Below are 20,434 nucleotides of genomic sequence, written 5' to 3' on the forward strand. Positions count from 1 at the left end.
CATACTTTTTTTGGTTAGTTCACATAAGAATTTTGCTTTGGATATCTAAATTATAAATAATAGCTAAAATTTGTGATATAAGTGTGTTTGACCTTGACTCACTTTGTGTGTGTGTGTATGTATGTTTTGTAAGGCATTTTGTTCAGTTCTCTGAGTATAAAATTAATTACTGCAGTATAAGATATGGTCTCTCTGAAGGAGAAATGACAGTGCTATTAAGACATATAAAAACATAATAGTTGGAAGAATGCAATAAATGTATGTATAATAAAAGAATGGTTTACTATATGAATTTATAGTTTCATATAATAAAATTGCCCCAATACCAAAAAAAAAAGAAATATTTCAAAACAGTTCAACTAAGAAAAAGTTTTCATGATAGTAAAGAATTACTAAGAATAAAACATAACATAAATACTGGAATGGCAAATATATGACCAGCACTTCTTACAATTTGGGGATAAGATACCACACAAAGTTCTAGTATGTTGTGGATATGGACAGTCTCCATGACGCTTACTAGTGGTGAGGTGTCACTTGTGGGACTGAGCTACTGCTATTTCCTTGATATCCATTATTGTAGACCCAGACAGAATCATGCCCCATAGGGTGCAGCAGAGTCCATTTGTAGTGTATGCTGATGGAAATATTTTGCTGCTGTACACAAAAGAATAATTGAAAGACTGCTTTTGTATACCTCTTTTTCTTCTGTGTTTAATTGTTTGCCCTATTTGGTGTGTTCTTTCCATTCTCATTCATGGAGTTTTGGTCATTTTGATCCCTCTCTATAATATCTCTTAGTAGTCTGTGTAGGGTTGGCTTTGTCATCATGAAATTCTTTAGTTGTTCTTTGTCATGGAAGTATTTCACTTCTCCATTATACATGAAAGAGAGTTTTGCAGGGTATATCAGTCTGGGTCAGAATTTGTTGTTTTGCAAGACTTGTGCTTTGCTCCATGTTCTTCTTGCCTTGATGGTTTGTGAAGAGAAATCTGCCATTATTCTGATGGGTTTTCCTTTAAATGTGATCTATTTCTTTTCTCTAGTGGCTTTTAGTATATACTGTTCCTGTGCTGAATATCTGGGATCTTGATTATTATATGTCTGGGTGTGTTTTTAATTGGGTTGATGTTATTTGGAGTTCTATATGCTTTGGTTACTGAGTGTCAGATTGTTTCCCCATATTTGGGAAGTTTTCTACTATTACTTCTGTCCATACTATTTTTATATCATTTGTATTGACTCCTTTCTCGTTGTTGCCTATTAGTCTTACATTGTTCATCTTTGCATTGTCTTGCAGATGTTTAATTATGTTTTCCTGCATCCTAGTTGTTTTTAAGAGATCTTTTCTTACTTTTTCACTAGCTGCAATGGTGTCTTCAAGGTCTGAAAGTCTATTTTCACTTTCATTGAAATGGTTTTGCCAGCTTGTGATTGAGGTTTTAATTTCCTGTATTTCACTTTGAATCTGCTTTATGCATTCTAATTCTTTCCTATATGGTCATTCAAGGATTCCATCATTTTTTTATTCTCCTCTATTGTTTATCAGTGTCTTCTTTAGAAGCACTTAGTACTTCTTTCATTATAGTTATTTTTTTTTACTTCAGAAATTATTTCTGATCAGATTTCCTCTGTACCTTTCTGCAGTTGTTTCTTTACTTTAGATGCTATTATTTCAGAGATTTCTGATGTGTGCTTTCTAATTTCTTCTATGCTATTGTCTCCTACATTTGTTCTGGGTGGGCTTCAGGACTGAAAATGCATTTTGCTCCTTTTCATCATTTTCTATAGCACTGTCTTCTGATATTTGGTACAGAGCTTTAATAGAGTTATTACCTTAGCACCAGGTCTGGATCTACCAAGTTCAAACTCATCCAGGTGAGTCTGGCTGCTGTGTTCCACTTCTTCCTGCTGCAGCTCTTGGAGGTGAACCTGCTGTGCCATTCTGATAAGATGTTATGCTCCTGTATTAGCTGGGTAGGTCTTGCCTCTAAACTCTATGCAGGGAGTTCTGCCGCAGGGTTCCACCCCAGACCTGTCTGATGGAGGAAGTTCCACTCACATGCCAGGCTTGGACACTGGCTTGAATGAGGATCCAGCAGGCCTAAGGCAGTCTCACTCACCTGTCTCTTTCCTTTTTTTCTTTCTTTTCTTTTCTCTCTGTCTCTCTGTCTCTGTCTCTGTCTCTGTGTCTGTCTGTCTCTGTCTGTCTCTCTATCTGTGTCTGTCTGTCTCTCTCTCTCTCTCTCTGTCTCTCTCTCTCTCTCTCTCTCTCTCTCTCTCTCTCTCTCTCTCTCTCCTCCCTCCTCTCTTTCTCTTTGTCTCTCTCTTGTCCATACACCATGACACCTACAAGAGACTGGGGCTCACTGCAGGGGTCTCCAATGTGTGTGTGTGTGTGTGTGTGTGTGTGTGTACGTTGATCTGTTAGGTTAGATATTAGAGTGCTGATTTTATTAAACTAATCATTTTTTATTCTGTGAGGCAGACTGTGTAACATTATGATTACATTTTTCAAGAGAGGATTTATTCTTTACACTGTGGGGAGTTAATTTTTTAACATATTTTTAATTTCTCTATTTTTAGTCTCTTCCTATTTTCTATGTCAGGTCATTTTTATAATTTTTTTAAAAATTCAAATTTGTTGACCTGAGTCCCCCACAGCTCAACATTTCTGACATTGCCAGTTAAACAGAAGACCCAATGCTATTATGGGCTACTGGACTCTTTTAGAATATTTTGCTGAGTTTACACACCTATAATATTCAAATAACGGAACTTAGCAAAAAAAAGGGTATACAGATGAATGTCCATTTTGTATCTGTGTATTCAAAGTGGTTAGGATAGATATATAGTTGCATTCTCTTAATGAATAGAATGATTTGTTCTAATGGTGTTTGTAGATAGGATCTCAAGTCCGCATCTTGTACAGCAATCAACCACTAAGAAGAATGTATGCAGTGTGTTAATTATTAAAACTGTCCTAGCTATTTGATTTGAAACTGTCTCATTGCTATTTATCAATAAAATTATGGGAAAAAAACAAAAACAAAATAACATCCTAAAAAAATTTCAAATTTGTCAGTATTTCTGTATTTATTCATGGTAGTGCATGAAATACTGATTATTTTTTTAAAAAGCCATCCTGAACCTATCCATCCATCCATCCATCCTTTCTTTCTCTTTCTTTCTTTTTCTTCTTGTATCAGGAATCAAACTCAAGACCTTGTGCTTGCCAGGCAGGCACTTGTGCCACTGAGTTACATCCCAGGCCCCATTCAGGCTGGTCTTGAACTTACTTTGTAGCCCAGGCTGGCCTTCAAGTCAGTGATCCTCTGGCCTCAGCCTCTCAAGTGCTGGGATTACAGGCATGTACCACCACACCTGGCTAATTTTTGTGGTTGTTGTTTCATTTTGTTTGTTTGTTTGTTTGTTTGGAAGGTGTTTTAGTTACTCTTCTCTCATTGCTGGGACAAATACCTGACACTCAAAATGAGGGAAGGAAAGGTTTATTCTGACAAGATGTTCTGACACTGGAGGAGAGGCTCGGGCACTGCCATGTCCAGGATGACCCTCTCCACATCTCAAAGAAAGCACAGGCTGGCCAGTGTAATGGTTTGTGCCTCTCTGGCCCCACCCCTCGGGCCCCTCCCTGGTCCTCTGGCCCCGCCCCTCAAGCCACTCATTGCTCCTCCAGCCACCTCCACCCCATAATTTACATGAGGCTTTGGAGGGACAATTAGACATAAACCATAACAGAGGGGGTACCAGGAATTGAACTACATACCTCACATTTGCCAGGCAGGTGCTGCATCATTAAGCTAAATTCTTGTCACCTTATTTTTGTTTCTTTGAGACAGGGTCTCACTAAATAGTCTAAGCAGGCCTTCCACTCACTATGCAGCCCACAGTAGCCTCAAACTCATGGTGATTTTCTGCCTCAGCCTCCTGAGTACTAGGAGTACACCACTATGCATGGTTCCTTTTTAAAATTTATGCTATGATATTTTACAGGTCTTTATTTCTGATTGGAATGCTATGATCACCTCATGAACTTTTTTTTCTTGTTTTTGGAACCAGGGATTGAACTCAGGCCCTTGCACTTGCCAGGCAAGCGCTTATTCTACTGAGCCATCTCCCCAGCCCCATGAACTTTTGTTTTGTAGTTTTCAAAGTATAAATTTGTAGGGATATAAATTTCATATGCATGCAGCTTTAGCTGTAGTCTGTGCTTGATTTACACTGAAATTTGACTTTAGAATTAGTCTGTGGTCTGCAGTTATCCTAGCATATTTTACTTTTGGTCTGTGGAAGACTAGTTTATCCAAATCCAACTTTAGAAGAATTCCTGGGCCAGCAAGATAGCTCAGCGGTCTAAAGCTCCTGCTTAGGCAAGCTTAGGCAGGCACAAGGGATCATGGTTCAATCCCCAGCACCACATGCCATACCAGCTGTGCCCTCAGAGTGGGCTGAGTTGGCAAAAAATTAATTAATTAATTTTTTTTAAAAAAAGAATTCCTGGCACTTGTAGTCCAAGCATTTTGGAGGCAAAGGCAGGGGAATCACTATGAGTTTGAAGCCAACTTGGATTACATAGTGATATCTGTCTCAAAAAAAAAAAAAAAAAAAAGGACAAGGTGAAGAGGAAAAAGAAAAGAAGGAGGAGGAGAAGAAAACTTTATGTTGTTTGTGAACTTGTGAGTCTAATGTGTTGATACATGCCTAAAAATCCCAGCACTCAGGAGACTGAGGCAGGACCATCCCTGCAAGTTCACATTAGACCAACAAATTAATAGACTGCATTAGCTAGGCAGCTTTAGGAAAAATATATCCATTTTCAGTTCCAGTACAAAGTACAGTTCAGCACAAAGTGTTATTAAAATGTGTATAATATGAAACTCATAAAATTTTAAACAAGATAAAGCAGACTAATTGGAATAAGGGTAGATAATCATTATTTTATGTGTAGGCATAACATTAAGTAAAATAAATTAATAAATATTATTATTTAAGAAAAGGAAGAAATCAACCAGAAATAAGTGCTGGTGAGATGTGGGGAGAAAGCCTTTCTCCACTGCTGGTGGAAGTACAAATTAGCACAAACCACTGTGGAAATCACTAAGAAGATTCCTCAAAAAATAAAAGTACAGGTTCCATTTCACCCAGGTGTTCCCCTTCTGGGTATCTTCCTGAAAAGTGTCACACCACATTGGTAAATACACACCCATTTCATAGCAGCACAGTTTATAAAAGCTAAGTCCTGGTGACAGCCCATAAAGAAAATGTGGTATTTATATACAACAAAGAAGGATAAACTTGAGTCATTTGTCAATAAATGGCTTTGCCTAAAGACCATAATGTTAAGTGAAATAAATCATATACACAAGTTTAGCTACATTGTTTCTCAGAGCATGTAAGGAGCAAACTATAGGATTGGTATTGAGAAATAGGAAAAACATGTTGAAATAGGGAATAAGGGAGAGTGAGGAGGGAAGGAGGGGAAAAGGGACATAAAGAGAACTGAAGGGAAAAAGTGGAAAACAGCCCTGATAAATGATAATGGGAAGAATGGTTGAAGGGCGGAGAGGAAAATGGGGGGAAAAAAAAGTTAAGATATAATAGGTACAGGTACAAACTCTCTGTAATGAATGTGATTGTTATGGAAAATATGTAGCAATAAAGAAAAACAAAAAATACAGTGCTCGTATGTTTTGCTTTACATATTTTCTCAACCTTTAGCAAAGAAGTTTAAAGAATGGGGCATATATGTCAATGTTTTATTCAATTTTTTAAAATCTTTAATTAATCTATGTATTTGGTGCAGGGTTTTGTTACACACCTCAGACTCCTAGTGATCCTCCTGTCTCAGCCTTCCCAGCTCTGGGATTACAGGTGTGTGGTATCATGCCTGGTTTCAGTGGCCAGCACAGCGCATTTGGGGTTCTGGGGCCAGCAAGGCATGCAGTACCAGGAATCAAACCTGGGTCCTTGAGCTTGCCAGGTTAGCGATTAGACTGCCTAGCTATGTTTTAGTCAATTTAAGCAACATTTTTTACTAAGTCATCAATGATGTTTTGAAATTGTTTTACTACAATATTGATAGAAATACTGCTTAAGCTACTTAGCATTTATCTTCAAAATATCTATTATAATTTGACAGCTACTGTTATCCTGGTGATCCTGTATTTGCAGGGTTATCTTGAAGAACTCTTACGACTTCGAGAGAACCAACTGTCTGAATCTGTCTCCCAGAATAAAATACTACTTCAAAGGATTGAAGATTCTGATCTGGCCCATAAATTGGAAAAGGAGCAGTTAGAATATATCATTGTGGAACTTCAAGATCAACTGTAAGTGAGATCCTTTTAGGAAACCTTTGGCTTTATATAAACATAAAGATGACAAATGTTATGTCATGGGACTCAAGTTATAGGAAAATTGTCTGCTACAAAGTTCTTTTCACTTTTTAAAAAGTTTACTTTTAAATTTCTTATGAAACTAACCCCTGATCTTTGTTGAAACATTTGGAAATATAAGGAGAAAAATAAAAATCACCATCAATTGTCTATCTATAGTTAAACTGATATATGTTCTTCCAGATGCAAGTGTGAAATTTACTAAGTAGTTGATTTTAGTTATTCACTTAATGATTATGTAAAAGGTAGATAATTATTATAAAATACTAGATCATTGCTACTCAGAGTGCAATTACAGTATATAAACTGTTAACCAGTTTATGCCTGAATATATCACTATATACAGTGTATTGTGTCTGACTTTTTGTAGAAAGACTTTTTTGATTAAGAAAAGTATATAATTGGACTACATTCTGGTACAAGTTTCTTAACTTGCTACTATTCAAAGCACTCATACTACTTGTATCATTTTGTTAAATTTGTCTTTAATTATTTATAGTAAAAATCTTCACAGTAGCATTTAACTTTAAGGTATATTTCTAATTTTTAAATTTTGAAATAATTTAAAACTTTTAGCAAAGTTATGAAGATATATGTGGGATTTTGATATTTCTCTAAATTTATCAATTTTATTTTTCAGTACTGGGGATTGAACCGAGGGCTTCACACTTGCTAAGCAAGTGCTCGCATGTTAATCTTTATCTCAGCTCTTTTAAAAAAAAATCAATTTGATAAAGCTTTGCTAAGTTTTCCATACTGGCTTCAAAGTTCTAGTTCTCCTCCCTCAGCCTACTGAGTGGCTGGGATTATAGATATGTACCACTGTGATTAGATTCGCCAGTTTTTAACATTTCACCACATTTTGCTAAGTTTCTAACTCTCTCCCTCTTCTCATATCAGCATACGTATTTTAACCACTTAAGTGATTCTATAATTGTAAGAACTTATTCTTTAATTTTTTAGTGTATCTTATCTAAGAACAAAGAGATCCACTTTCATAAACCTAGTTCAATGGTCAATTTAAGAAAACTAAATCGGTATAATATTGCCATCTTATCTTTTACCTATAATTGATATTATAATTTCATTGATTTCATTTCAAATCATCTCCTTTATGGAAACTATTTGTTGCTACATGATCCAGTTGAGGATCACTTCTTGCATTTGACTGTCTTGTCTCCTCAGTCATAAACTTTACACAGCTTCTCAGCCTTTTCTCACATGAAACTGTTATTCTAAATAATGTAGGCCAGGAATTTTATGTTTATTTGATTTTTTCCTTGATTACAATGAGCTTGTCCACTTTTGAATGAATTACTACATAAGGGGTATCATGTTCTGAAGATGTCCTATAATTGGCCCCTCACTAGTGATGTTGATTTTAATAATTTGGACGTTTCTTTTCTGTATAGTTACTGTTGTTCTTTGTGTAAATAATATGTAATTTGTGTGAGGTAATTTGAGATTAAATATAAAAGTTTTACTAAGAACAAGGCAATTTAATATTCTCTAGGAATTTGCATCTTGATGAAAATAATTAGGTTCACATGCTGTTTCTTCTGTTTGTTGGCTGAAGTAAAGAGAGTTTATCTCATGGAGTCTCACTCCCTGAGGGGAATGTTAACCTCCTCCATATCCCTCAGTTCTATTAAGCAGGGAGGAAAATACCAAGAGTCAAATAATGAAGATTTCTTGTTTTTCCTTTTAATAAGAGATTATTATGCAAATGATGCTGGTAAACTACAATTTAAATGGTTTTAACTCAAAAATAATTGTGTATTTAATTTTTATTTTATCAGGAGACCTGTTTTTACTAGCAGAACTGACTTTGAGTGCATCCAGTTTATTTTACTTTTGGTAATTTTTTTTATTTTTATTTTTATGTATTTAGTACAGGGTGTACAGGGTGTCACTACACAGATTGGACTTGTAGTTATTTTCCTGTTTTCAGCCTCCCAAGCCCTGGGATTCCAGATGCACACCACCACACACAGTCAACTTTTAGTAATTTAAACGAAGATTCAAACACTTTAGTTTGACAAAATAATTGTAGAAAAGTATCATTGATCCTCTTGATTTCACAAAGAAAACATATTGTTCTTAAAACCTTTAAGAAAAATTAAATTAAAACAATATGAATAGAAAAAAAATATGACCTTGATTAGAATTAAAATATGTTCTTCAATTTTGATATTAAATATTTACTTTCATATAGTATGGCTACAACCTATAAATAGATAAAAATACTTTTTTAAAAGATTCTTTTTATAAAACCACTTTGTGGTATGCTCAACAAAAGAATAAGGTAAATTCCTTTATTTTATTTTATGTATTTGGTATAGGGTCTCACTACACAGCTCAGACTACTTCTGTCTCAGCCTCCCCAGTGCTGGGATTACAGGTGTGAGCTACCACGCCCAGTTTCAGTGGCCAGCTCATTGCACCTGGGGCAGGGCCAGCACAACATGAGGTACCCAAATTGAAGCTGGATCCTTGCACCTGCCCTGCTTAGGCCACTGAGCTATCTCTGTGACCATAAATTACTTTGAATTGTCATGACTCACAAATTTTATCAAAATTATCTTCAAGATTCAGAATAGTAGCTCAGTAACAAAGGGCTTCCCTCATATGCCTGAAACACTAAAAGATCCAGGTTTAATGCCCAGTACTCTCCTAAATAACAAAGGCCTAAAGTCAGAGTTGTATACTATTCCCGTGTTCATCCTGAGAAGATAAAGGTGACCCAAATGATCCTGGAAAGATTAAAGTTTAAAACATATCAATGAAAAGATCAGATAATGAATATTACAAGTGGAGTATGAGGCATGTATTATGTTGTATCATCTTTTCTAGGTCATTAAAACCCTTTGTCACTCAATTTACTCTTTTTCTTAATGGTTTTATGTATTTGGGATTATTGCTGTTCTTTGATTATATCTTTGAATACTCATAAAATCTGAGCATTTTGTAGTTCTGATAATACCGTACAAGTTAGTGTAGAGTATACACTAGCTTCCTGAAGTTTGGTTGTGAATCAGACTGTCTTCACAAGAGCCCAGCCCTGAGCTTAACTTTCATGTCTTCAAGCCTCTGCTTCATCTGTGTAACAGAGATAATACTAACTGTGGAGATCATTAAGATGGTATCAGGTATAATATAAAAAAAGGAAAAGAGAGCATTCAGGTTGGGTCTGGGGGCACACACCTGTATTGTCAGTACTCTAAGAGGCTGGGGAAGAGGAGGGGGAGTTTGAGGCCAGCCTGTGGAACTTAGCAAGACCTTGTTTAAAAAAAAAAAAAACACCTGGGGTGGTGAGGTAGGTCAGTGTGAAGGCCTGAGTTTAATCCCATCCCAGACCAAAACAAGACTGCCTTCAAATAATGCTCATTCCTTTACTTTGGTCTTTAAAGCCATAAAATCTCCTTAATAAAATTACTAAGATCCCTGGTCCCGGAAAAAAAAAAAAAGAAAGAAAAGAAAAAAAAAATAAGATTACTAAGAAAAATAATAAAATTAAAAGTGATTTACCTTTTTTTTTTCAGAAGGCTATAGATCAAACAGTAAGCTTGTATTTGATTGTATTGTCCTTGAATTTTAAGAAACTCATCTTTGATTTTTCATTTCTAAATGACACTTGTATTAATGTTTAAAATCATGGAATATGTTTGTGTAAACCATGAGTGAAGGAGACAGGCATATTTAATTACTGTGCGACAGGTTTCACTTGCAACTATCCTTTTCTTATTTATATGTTTGACAAAATGTTAACTTGGGGTACGTTACATGACATTAAGTAACATAGACACATTTGAATAAGTTTATGGTTGCTAATCTTAAAATATTAAATCATTTAAAATCTGCAAATATGTTTAGGAATAGTGCTACTTCATTTGGGAGACAAAAGATTATTGTAGGTCTGAGCCTCATATCTTAGCAATACAACTTGATTTTATTTAGCTTCAATAACAACCATATTTTATATTAAATTTTGCTCAATAAAATAAATGTAAAGTTTAAAGTATTAGTTATACTTTGGATCAATATACAGAAAATTTGTCTAAAGATTATGAGTTCTATTCCTTTATTGTAATGCTTATTTGTTTTAATTAATGGGAAAACTTTATATTTAGTTTAATTTTATTCCATGAACATTTATATGTGTATACTTTGCCCTTAGGATCATACTAGTAGCTGAGAATATGAAGAAAAATTGGGCATGATTTTTTTCACCGGAGATTTGTAAGCTGGTAAGGTAGAGAGACATCATCAATCACACTGTTATTTGAAAAGTGCTATATGCATGAGGAAGGCTTTGTCAGCATCACAGACAGGCCACTAGAGAGATGATTTGTACAAATGGTGATTTGTAATACATATATCGCAGTCTTAGCAATAGCCACAGCACACCCTAAAACCTGCACTTTCGTTATATTTAATGGCAGTAAAATGTGTGTTTTTTTCTAGTTAGCTGATGGTTTCTTTTTTGTTAATGATTTGAAAGATTACATCAACAGTAGCTTGTCCTGTACAGTTCCATATGAAGGTAACTAAGGAGTCTAAATAAAATTAAAGACTCATTACAAAACCTAGGTCACTATTGAAGTTTAAGAACCAGTTTGGTAGAATTTAGGATGTGGCTCAGTGCTAGACTGCTCCCCTATCATACATAAAGCCGTGGTTTATATCTCCAATAGCTCATGGTGAATAGGGACAGTGGGTTCTCTGGGCCTGCAAACCATAAGTCTGTAGTACGATGCCTACCTGGCTCACAAGTATAATATGAATGATTTAGATACTAACATAATGGGGCAACAATGTCATCATGCCCTACTTAAAAATAACCAAATAGGACCAGCCAGATAGCTCGGCAGACTCAGCATCTGCTTAGGCAGATGCAGGGACTGGGTTCCATCCCTGGCATGCTGTGCTGGCCCTGCCCCCAGGGGTGCACTGAGACCGTGAGTGAGACTGGGCGTAATGGTGCACGCCTGTAATCCAAGCACTTGGGAGGCTGAAAACAGGAGGATCACTGTGAGTCCAATCTGTGTAGTAAGAGGCTATAGACCCTGTACTAAATACATTAAAAAAAATACATAAATAAAAATAACCAAATAATGACAGATCCTAGTCATCTGATATACGTATATTTTTGGCAGGTAACAATTATTGTTAAAACTATTGCACAACCATGTAACTACGTATTATATAATCTATTGTCTATATGAGAACAGAAGCATTAGGAAAATGTAGTCAGAAGATAAAAGACCAAGTGCCACATAAGCAAAACCATATTCTATAGTATTTTTCTAGGTATTAATGGAAAATTAGATAGACTACTAAGTTAAGAAAAGGTACTAATTTAATGTTGATATTTAATTACATTTAGTTATATTCCATTAAAACTGAAGATTCTCCTACAAAGCAGATGTCTGTATATTTATTTGAGTCTCAGGCCTAGCAACAGATGGGACTACAGTGTATTTAACTGAGAAATGATTCATTAGAATAGTGAAAGGCCTCACTCTTGGCATCTTTGTTTGGCAGATGTTTTACATGTAATACATGGAGGAGGAAAGCCTCCCTAAATTAAAACTTATAAATAACATACATATTGTTATTGTGTGATACAACCTCTATTTTTTGCAGTTATTTTAGTTTTTTAGCATTAGTTGACCTTTATAAAAGGTAGAGGATTCTGGGAAGATGGAGTATAAATCACTACAAACCTACTTAGGCAACAATTATAGTAGTAGAATCAACTCTAATGCAACTCTCTGGATATTCTAGAGTGTACTGAAAACTTGCAAGTTTCAGAGGATGACTTAGATATAAACTACAAACGATTTCAGTTTCAGTTTTAACATATATCACATTAACTACCTATCCTCCATCCAAGCTCTGAGGTAGGCAACTGTGCAGATGTTTTGGAGCGGCATACACATAGTTGGTGGGATCCAGATGGACACAAAATACCCTGTCTCCCAAATGTCAGGGAGCTGTGCTCTAGTAATGATGGCTGATGACTGTGGTCACAGAAGTAAAAGGGGTGGCCTTGGGAGATACTGTTCACATACTTCTCCCTACTCTTTTTGAGAGGCTTGTGGGGTATTTAAAGCACACCTTTGTTTTCTCCTCCATTTTTCATTTCTTTCCCCAACTGAGAATCTAACATTAAAGAGTAAGATATTCAAAACAACTGCATATATGGAGAATATTAGAAAGTTCCCATGCACACCCAGAGGAAAGCTTGGATTCAGAGACAACCTTAAATATACACCCCAGGACAAACCTTAGCCCAAAAACTAAGAATAATAATAATGAATAATAAAAAACCCCAGCAAACTGTAAGAAGCAGAAAGCATATGACTTCCAAAGCTACTGCACTGTTAGATTTTAAATGTACAGTTTTGAATCAAAACTCAAAAGGTATGAAAGAAACAGGGAAAGGAAAATTAAAACAGATCAATGAAAAAATTTCTGAAAACAAACTGGTATCTAAAAAGCAAAAGACTTCCTTTTTTCTGAGGCAGAGTCCACTGTACATTTCCAGCTGGCCAGAAACTTGCAATGACCCTCCTGTCTCAGCCTTCCAAGTTTGGGGTTTATATACATGCTCCAATATGCCTGGCTAAGGCAAAGATTTTAAATAAATTGTCTTAAGGGTATTCAAAGAATTTTTTAAGCAGTTGTACAGAAATCTTCTGTGTGTGTGAAGAAAGATGCCAAGAAAATGATAGATTAACAAAATGAAAATATGGATGAAGAAAAATTAAGAAAACAAAACTGAATTCTGAAGCTGAAAACTTCAGTGACTAAAGCGAAGAATTCACTAAGAAGCTTGAAGGCAAATCTGAGCAGACAGAACAAAGAATTGGTAAATATGAAAATAGGTCATAGAACTCAGCAAGTCCAAACAGCAGAAAGAAAAAAGGCAAAAGTAATATGAAGATTCTGAGGGACAACATCAAGCAGATTAAAAGATTGTAAGGATTTCTAAAGAAAAGAGAGGTGAAAGGGCAGAGAGAATACATGAAGAAATAATGGCTGGAGACTTCCCAAGTGTGATGAAAAGCATGAATAGAAACATGAAGAACCTCAGTGGTCTCAAATCAATATGAACCCAGAGACCCTCATTGCAGTGCACTACAGTTAAATTCCTGGAAAACAAAGAGGGACTCTGGATCAGTCACAAAGAAGCCATTTGACACCAGGGATCCTCAGTAAGGATAAGAGCAGATTTCTCTTCAGAAAATCTAGAGACCAGAAGACAGGGGCCCAGTATGCTCAGGGTTGTAGAAGAAAAAACTATCACCACAAATCCAATATCCAGCAAAACTGTTCTTCAAAAATTAGGGGGAAATTAAGACACTTCCAGATAAAAGCTCAAGGAGTTTATTACCACTCTACTTGCCTTGCACAACAGAATCCTACAAGCTAAAATGAAGGGCACCAGACAGTAACTTGAAGCTATGTGAAGAAATAAAGATAAAGACCTTGTTAAATAAAACCACATGATACAACTATATATTGTCTACAAGAGACTCACTTCACATGCAAAGACATAAACATATGAAAAAGGATATGCCATGCATAAGGCAACTGAAAAAGAACAGATATTGTTACACTAATACCAGAAAGAATAAATATATCTTAAGAGAAAAGGTTTATAAAAGAGAAAGAAGGACCTTGAATATTAAAAGTTGACTTTTGAGAAGATGGTGGGGTGGTAAGCAACCAAGAAACAGCTTCTCTGAGATTTGGTGTCCAGATGCTGGAATATATGAGGAAGAGAAGAAAGAGGGAAGTGGATCCCTGGGGCCCAGCTAGGATCTCAAGTGAGAACTGAAGCCAACAGAGAGAATAAAGAGAGGGACCCCAATGCAGAAGAAAATGCAATTGACACTTTCTTCCTGAGCCCTAACTGGTGGCCTGGGAGAGGTGGCTTGAACCTGCAGACACATGATGACTACTAGCAACCTCAGAGGGCACCATGGAAAAATGCACCAGTGGACAGGAGCAGTGCATATCACAAACTGCAGTGGCTGGTGAATTATTCAGGCTCAGATGTCTCCCAGAAAAGTGCGATTGCCAGTCACCATTTTGGAGAGGGACCAACTGAGCTCAGAACTTGGAGCAGATGCAACTTGGCTCCCTCTACCAGGATGGAGTGGAGCCAAGTTCAAGTGGGCAGGAGGTACACAGAGCATTGCTGGCTGAACAACTTGGGTTCCAGCCTGAACAACTCAAGTTCCAGTGTGAACTTCAGAGAAACTAAAATGTAGGGATTATCCACTGGCCCTCTGTAGATCTACTGGTTTGCTTGGATTAGTCAACATGTATGTGGGCTCTGTCTGCCCACTTTGTCTACCAATAACAGCAGAGAAACACCCTGGAATAATCTTTTTTTTTTTTCTCTTTTTTCCCTAATTGTGCTTGTTTTTATATGAGTGTAAATATTGTTTCAAGTTTTTTGGTTGTTATTGTTTTGTTCTGTTCTTATTCTTACTTTCTCCTGGTCTCATTTCCTCCTGTCTTTTTCATCAGTTTCTCAAAGCTTATAAAATTTTCCTTTATCTCCCAGCCTTGCTTCTAATCTCTTTCCCTTCTTCTAGCTCTCTATTTTTCTACCTTAACCCCTTTTAAATTTTAACTGCTAGGGCCAACCAAATAATTCAGTGGATTAAAGCACCTGCTTAGGCAGATGCAGGGGCTGTGGGTTCGATCCTGGGCCTGCCATGCTGGCCCAGCACCCAGGGCACGCTGAGAGGCAATTGAGACTAGGTGTGGTGGTGCACCTGTGTAATCCCAGCACTTGGGAGGCTGTAAACAAATGGATTACTACGAATCTGATCTATGCAGTGAGACCCTATACTAAAATTAAAAAATAAGTAAAGTTTCACTGCTGAGGGTAAAATTGGCATATCAAGGGCATACTTTATATAATTTTCTGGTTTCTTTTTGATTTTGTTATATAACCATAAATCTAGTTTATACAGTAAAAGGTGGTAAATTAACAGTTACCACATTTCATCATTTTCTAGGCTGTTTTTGGTGCTGTTGTTAATGATTGTACTACTTTAGGCACAGTAACATAATTGCTCTAGTCAGTTATTCTTCCTGGTATGCCAAGCTTGAGAATGACAGAAAATATAGGCCAGTGTCAAAGAAGCAGGGGCTGAACTAAATAGGCAGCAACTTCTCATCCTCAGTAAATTGAAGAGGTAGGATCTTGCAACAGACTAAAAAGTCAAAATCTGGCTATACCTGGAAGATATTTCTGGGAAGTAGTTATTTCCTAAGGGTTCTGGGTGCTAGCAATAAACTGTGTGTCATAAGCAACTTAAAAGCATCAACTCAGGAGTTAAACTAAACTAAAAAAAGGAAAAAGAAAATGAGAAGACATAAAAACAATATGCAAACCCAGACATCCAGATCACCATAGGTAAACCCGGGGGACCATGTGGTGGAACATTTCAAAACCCAGGCACATAGACTCTCTGAAATGGTAAAAGTAACGAAACAGATGAAGGAAGCTCTAGAAAAAAATCAAGTCAAAAATAATTTCTCAGGTAACACAGAGATGGTAAAGGATATAGTGAATCTAGAGCAGATACCTATTTAAAAAAAAGAAAAAAAAAACAGAAGACATTAGGTCAGTGATAGAAACCATGAATGCTCAATATAGGAAAGAAATGGAATCTGTGAAAAAGATTTAAGCAGATAACTAAGAGATTAAAAATTCCATTGAAAGTAATGCAGGAGAATGAGCCAGTGTGAGAGCAGAATATCAGATACGAAAGATAAAATTGTGGTTAGTGATCATGAAAAGAAAGATTTCTTTAAAAATGGCAAAGGATCACAAAATATCAATCCAACAGCTGTTAGATGATGCAAAGAAAAATAATGTAAGATTGATCAGAGTCAATGAAAATGCAGGGAATACTGCACATGACATTAAAAAAAAAAAAAGTTTACATAAACAATGGCAGAAAACTTCCCAAGCATGAAAAGAATGTGACACACAGTAAAGGAGACATATAAAACTTGAATTAGCCATGCTTAAAAGAAACCTATAATAAGGTATATAATATTCAACATTTTAGAAATTCAACAAAAGAGCAGAACATTAAAAGCTGTTAGAGAAAAGAAACAAATCACTATAAGGAAAACCCAGCAGAATCACAGCAGACTTCTAAACACAAATCTTCAAGTCAAAGAGAGTTTGGAGTGAATTATTTGAAGGCCCTGAAAGAAAAAAAGAAAACACCTCTAGCTCAGATTAATATAATCCCTAAAACTGTCTTTCAAAATTGGTGGGGAAACAAGATACTTCCATGACAAAGAACACCCAAAGAAATTCATGACCACAGCTTGCACTCCAAAATGTTGTGAAAAACATTTTAGAAAGAGAAAACAAGGATTGCAACCAACAGAATGAACCAGGTAAGGCAGGTAATTAAGTGGGGTGGGTGGGGATCAACAGAAGGAAAAATTACATGACAAGGGTAAGCAATACATATCAATTATAACCATCAGTTCAACAATCCAAAGAACCACACTGACAGAAAGTATCAAGAAGCACAGTCCAACAAAATAATACATAAAAGAAAAATATTTAATTCAAAAACTTATAGACTGGGGGCTGGAGATATAGCTCAGCAGCTTAAGCACCTGCCTGGCAAATGCAAGGTCCTGAGTTTGATCCCTGGTACCACAAGCAAAAAAACTGTATAGACTGAATTTCAGAGGCAAGAAAAAAATTCTTTGTGACAACCCAGAATAAACAGGAGGAACTATTCTATTTGCAGACAAAGTATATTTCAAGCCAAAACTGATTAAGGCAAAAAATGTCACTACATCCTTATAAAGGGAAAAATCCAAGAGGAAGAAATAACAATCATAAATATATATGCTCCCAATCCCACATCCAACTATATAAAACAAATGTGTGTGTGTGTGTGTGTGTGTGTGTGTGTGTGTGTGTGTGTGTGTTTAGGGAAGGATCTACAGGGTGTTCAGGGTCTCACTACTAGATTGGACTCATAGTGATCTGCCTGTTTACAGACTCCCAAAAGCTGGGATTACAGGTGTGCACCACCACGCCCAGTCTCAATTGCTATTTCAGCATGCCCCAGGGGCAGGGCCAGCACAGCAGGTCTGGGGATCAAACCCTGGGCCCCTGGGCCTGCTTGAAGGTGCTTTAATCTGTTGAGCTATTTGGCTGGCCCTAAAACAAATATAAATGGACATGAAAAATCAAATAAACATTAATACAATTGTAATGGGGGGCCACAACACATCACTGTCACAGAAAGATCAACTAGACAAAAAAACCCAAATATCAGAACTAAACCAAATTTTTCAACAAGTGGGGTTAGTAGATGTCTACAGAGTGTTATACTCCACAGCATCACAATATAAATTCTTCTTGGTTGCACATGGGATTTTCTAAAAAGTAGAGCATATACTACCTCATAGAACATGTTTAAGTAGATGGAAAGTAATTGAAATTATCCCTGGCATATTATAAGACTATAGTGCAGTGAAATTAGAATTTGATTAAAGCACCTACAAGCACGGGCTAGGGGTTCAATCCCTGGGCTTTCTGTGCCAGCCTCGCCCCCGGGCATGCTGAGATCAAGAGACTGGGTGTGGTGGTGCGTGCCTGTAATCCCAGCACTTGGGAGGCTATAAACAGGAGAATCATTATGAGTCTGATCTAGTAGTGAGACCCTCAACACCCTGTAGACCCTTCCCTAAAATACAGGAAAGAAAAGAAATTAGAATTCAATGGCAGAGGAAACTACAAGAATTTCACAAACATGTATAAATGAAATAACCCCTGCTCATCTAATGTGGCACATATAAAATTAAAGAAGAAATCAGTTAGCTTTTACAACTGAATGATATGCTGGTACAACATACCAAAACATATGGAATCCAGTGAAAGCAATCTAGGAGGGAAATTTGTACAAGGGAATTCCCATATTAGAAAAACAGCAAATCCAAATGGACAACCTAATGCTGAACTTCTAGTTTCTAGAAAAAAAAGAGCAAGTAAAACCCAAATCTCTTACAAGGGAAGAAATTATAAAGATCAGAACCAAAATTATTGCAATAGAGACTAACAAAACAATACAGCAAATCAATGGAATAAATAGTTGGTTCTTTGGAAGATTAAATCAAATTGACAAGCTCTTAGCCAACTTTATCCAAAAGGAAACACTCAGATTCATGCAATTAGGAAGGAAAAGCATGAAATCACAACAGATCCTGCAGAAATCCTTCAAGAGCCTATGTTATAAAAAAAAAGATGCAAAACTGAGGAAATGGACAAATTCCTAGATATATACTTCTCAGTTACCTTTTCCTCATTGCGGGGACAACATACCCAATACCCAAAATGAAGGAAGGAAAGTTTTATTTAGTTCACAGTTAGTGGCAGAGGGCATCCGTTTATGGCAGCAGAAAACAGCAAAAAGAACAAGGGTGAAGCAATGGTTGCAGCACCTTGCAAGTCTCTCTCTGTTCCTCACATTTAATGCAGATCACCCATCCCAGGTGGGTGTAGCACTCACACTCATAATCCCAGCATTGAATCATTAATTATGAACTCCAGAAGCTGCACCAATGACTGCTTGAGGCTTTAGGCAGACAACTAGACCCAAACCATAACATATATGAATTACCAAAGATGAATCAAGAACATATAAAAATTCTAAATAACCTATTATCAGTTGATGAAATTAATAACCTAACAACAAAGAAAAGCCCAAGCCCTGGTACAATAACTATTGACTTCTACAAGAAATTTAGAGACGATTCCATGCTGCCACATCTCAAACTCTTAAGTGAAACTGAAAAGCAGTACTCCTAAACTCATTCATGAAACTAAGCATTACAGTGATACCAAAACTAGAGAAGGCTCCAAAGAAAAAAGATATCTACACGCCCATATCCCTATTAAACATAGACATAAAAATTCATAATATGATACTGGCAAACAGAATGCAGCAAATCATCAAGAAAATTATACACCATGCCCATGTAGTAATGCTGGTATGGTTCAACATGTACAAACCAAGAAATATAGTACACCATACATATTTACAAGAACCAAAAAACAATAAATATATGATCATCTCAGTAGATGCAAAGAAAGTATTTGACAACATCCAATGCCCATTCATGATTTAAAAAAAAATCTCTGCAGAAAATTAGAATAGATGTTCTTTATCTCAACCTGAGAAAAGCCATCTTTGACCAACCAACACACACCATCACCATAATAGTAGGTGGACAAAAACCTGAAAGTGTGCACTCTAAAATCAGACACAGGACAAGGATGTCCCTGTCACCACTATACATTAGTTCTGCAAACATTAGAAAATTTACACAAGGGAAAAAAATAGGAACAAGAATAGGAAAGGAAGTTAAATTATCATTGTTTGCAGGTGGCATAATACTCTACATAGAAGACCCCAAAAACTCCAACAAAAGTCTTCTAGATTTAATAACCAAATCCAGTAACATAGATGAATATAAATCCAGCACTGAAAATCAGTAGCATTCCTGTACACAAGTAACACAGGGAAAGAGATCTGCCACTTCCTGTGATGCCCTCATGCTATCCTTTCCATTCTCTGGTTCCATCTGGGCAATAGAGATCCTCTCACCTCTATCTTTGCATTCTACAGCTTTATTGGAGCTTTCTTTCTGGCCAAACACAACATTTTAAATCATCCTGCTGGGCTATTTGCTCTTCATTCTCAACATAAATCCAAATATCTCAGCAGATTAAAGCATCTGAAAGCAGGCTCAGGCCGAGCCTGCCATGCCAGCCCTGCCCCCAGGGCATGCTGAGACGGTATTGGAGACTGTGCATGGTGGCACACAACTGTAATCTGAGCTTTTGGGAGGCTGTAAACAGGTGGATCACTATGAGTCCAATCTTGTAATGAGACCCTGACTACCCTGTAGACCCTTCCCTAAAAATACAAAAAAAAAAAAAAAAAAAA

The 20,434-nt window shown here is 36.5% G+C and overlaps 1 protein-coding gene across 1 annotated transcript in view; it reads left to right on the top strand.

Annotated features, from left to right (window-relative positions):
• Rundc3b (RUN domain containing 3B) overlaps window positions 1–20,434 on the top strand; it is a gene marked incomplete at its 5' end in the record, with an annotated part of 188,377 nt that overhangs the window by 102,956 nt on the left and 64,987 nt on the right. Inside the window, one exon of the mRNA XM_004647763.2 lies at window positions 6,193–6,350. Within this exon, the coding sequence (XP_004647820.1) occupies window positions 6,193–6,350 (158 nt within the window). The remainder of the gene's footprint in view (window positions 1–6,192; window positions 6,351–20,434) is intronic.

This window comes from Octodon degus, unplaced genomic scaffold (genome assembly GCF_000260255.1).
Source record: "Octodon degus isolate 3935 unplaced genomic scaffold, OctDeg1.0 scaffold00323, whole genome shotgun sequence".
Lineage (NCBI taxonomy): Eukaryota > Metazoa > Chordata > Mammalia > Rodentia > Octodontidae > Octodon > Octodon degus.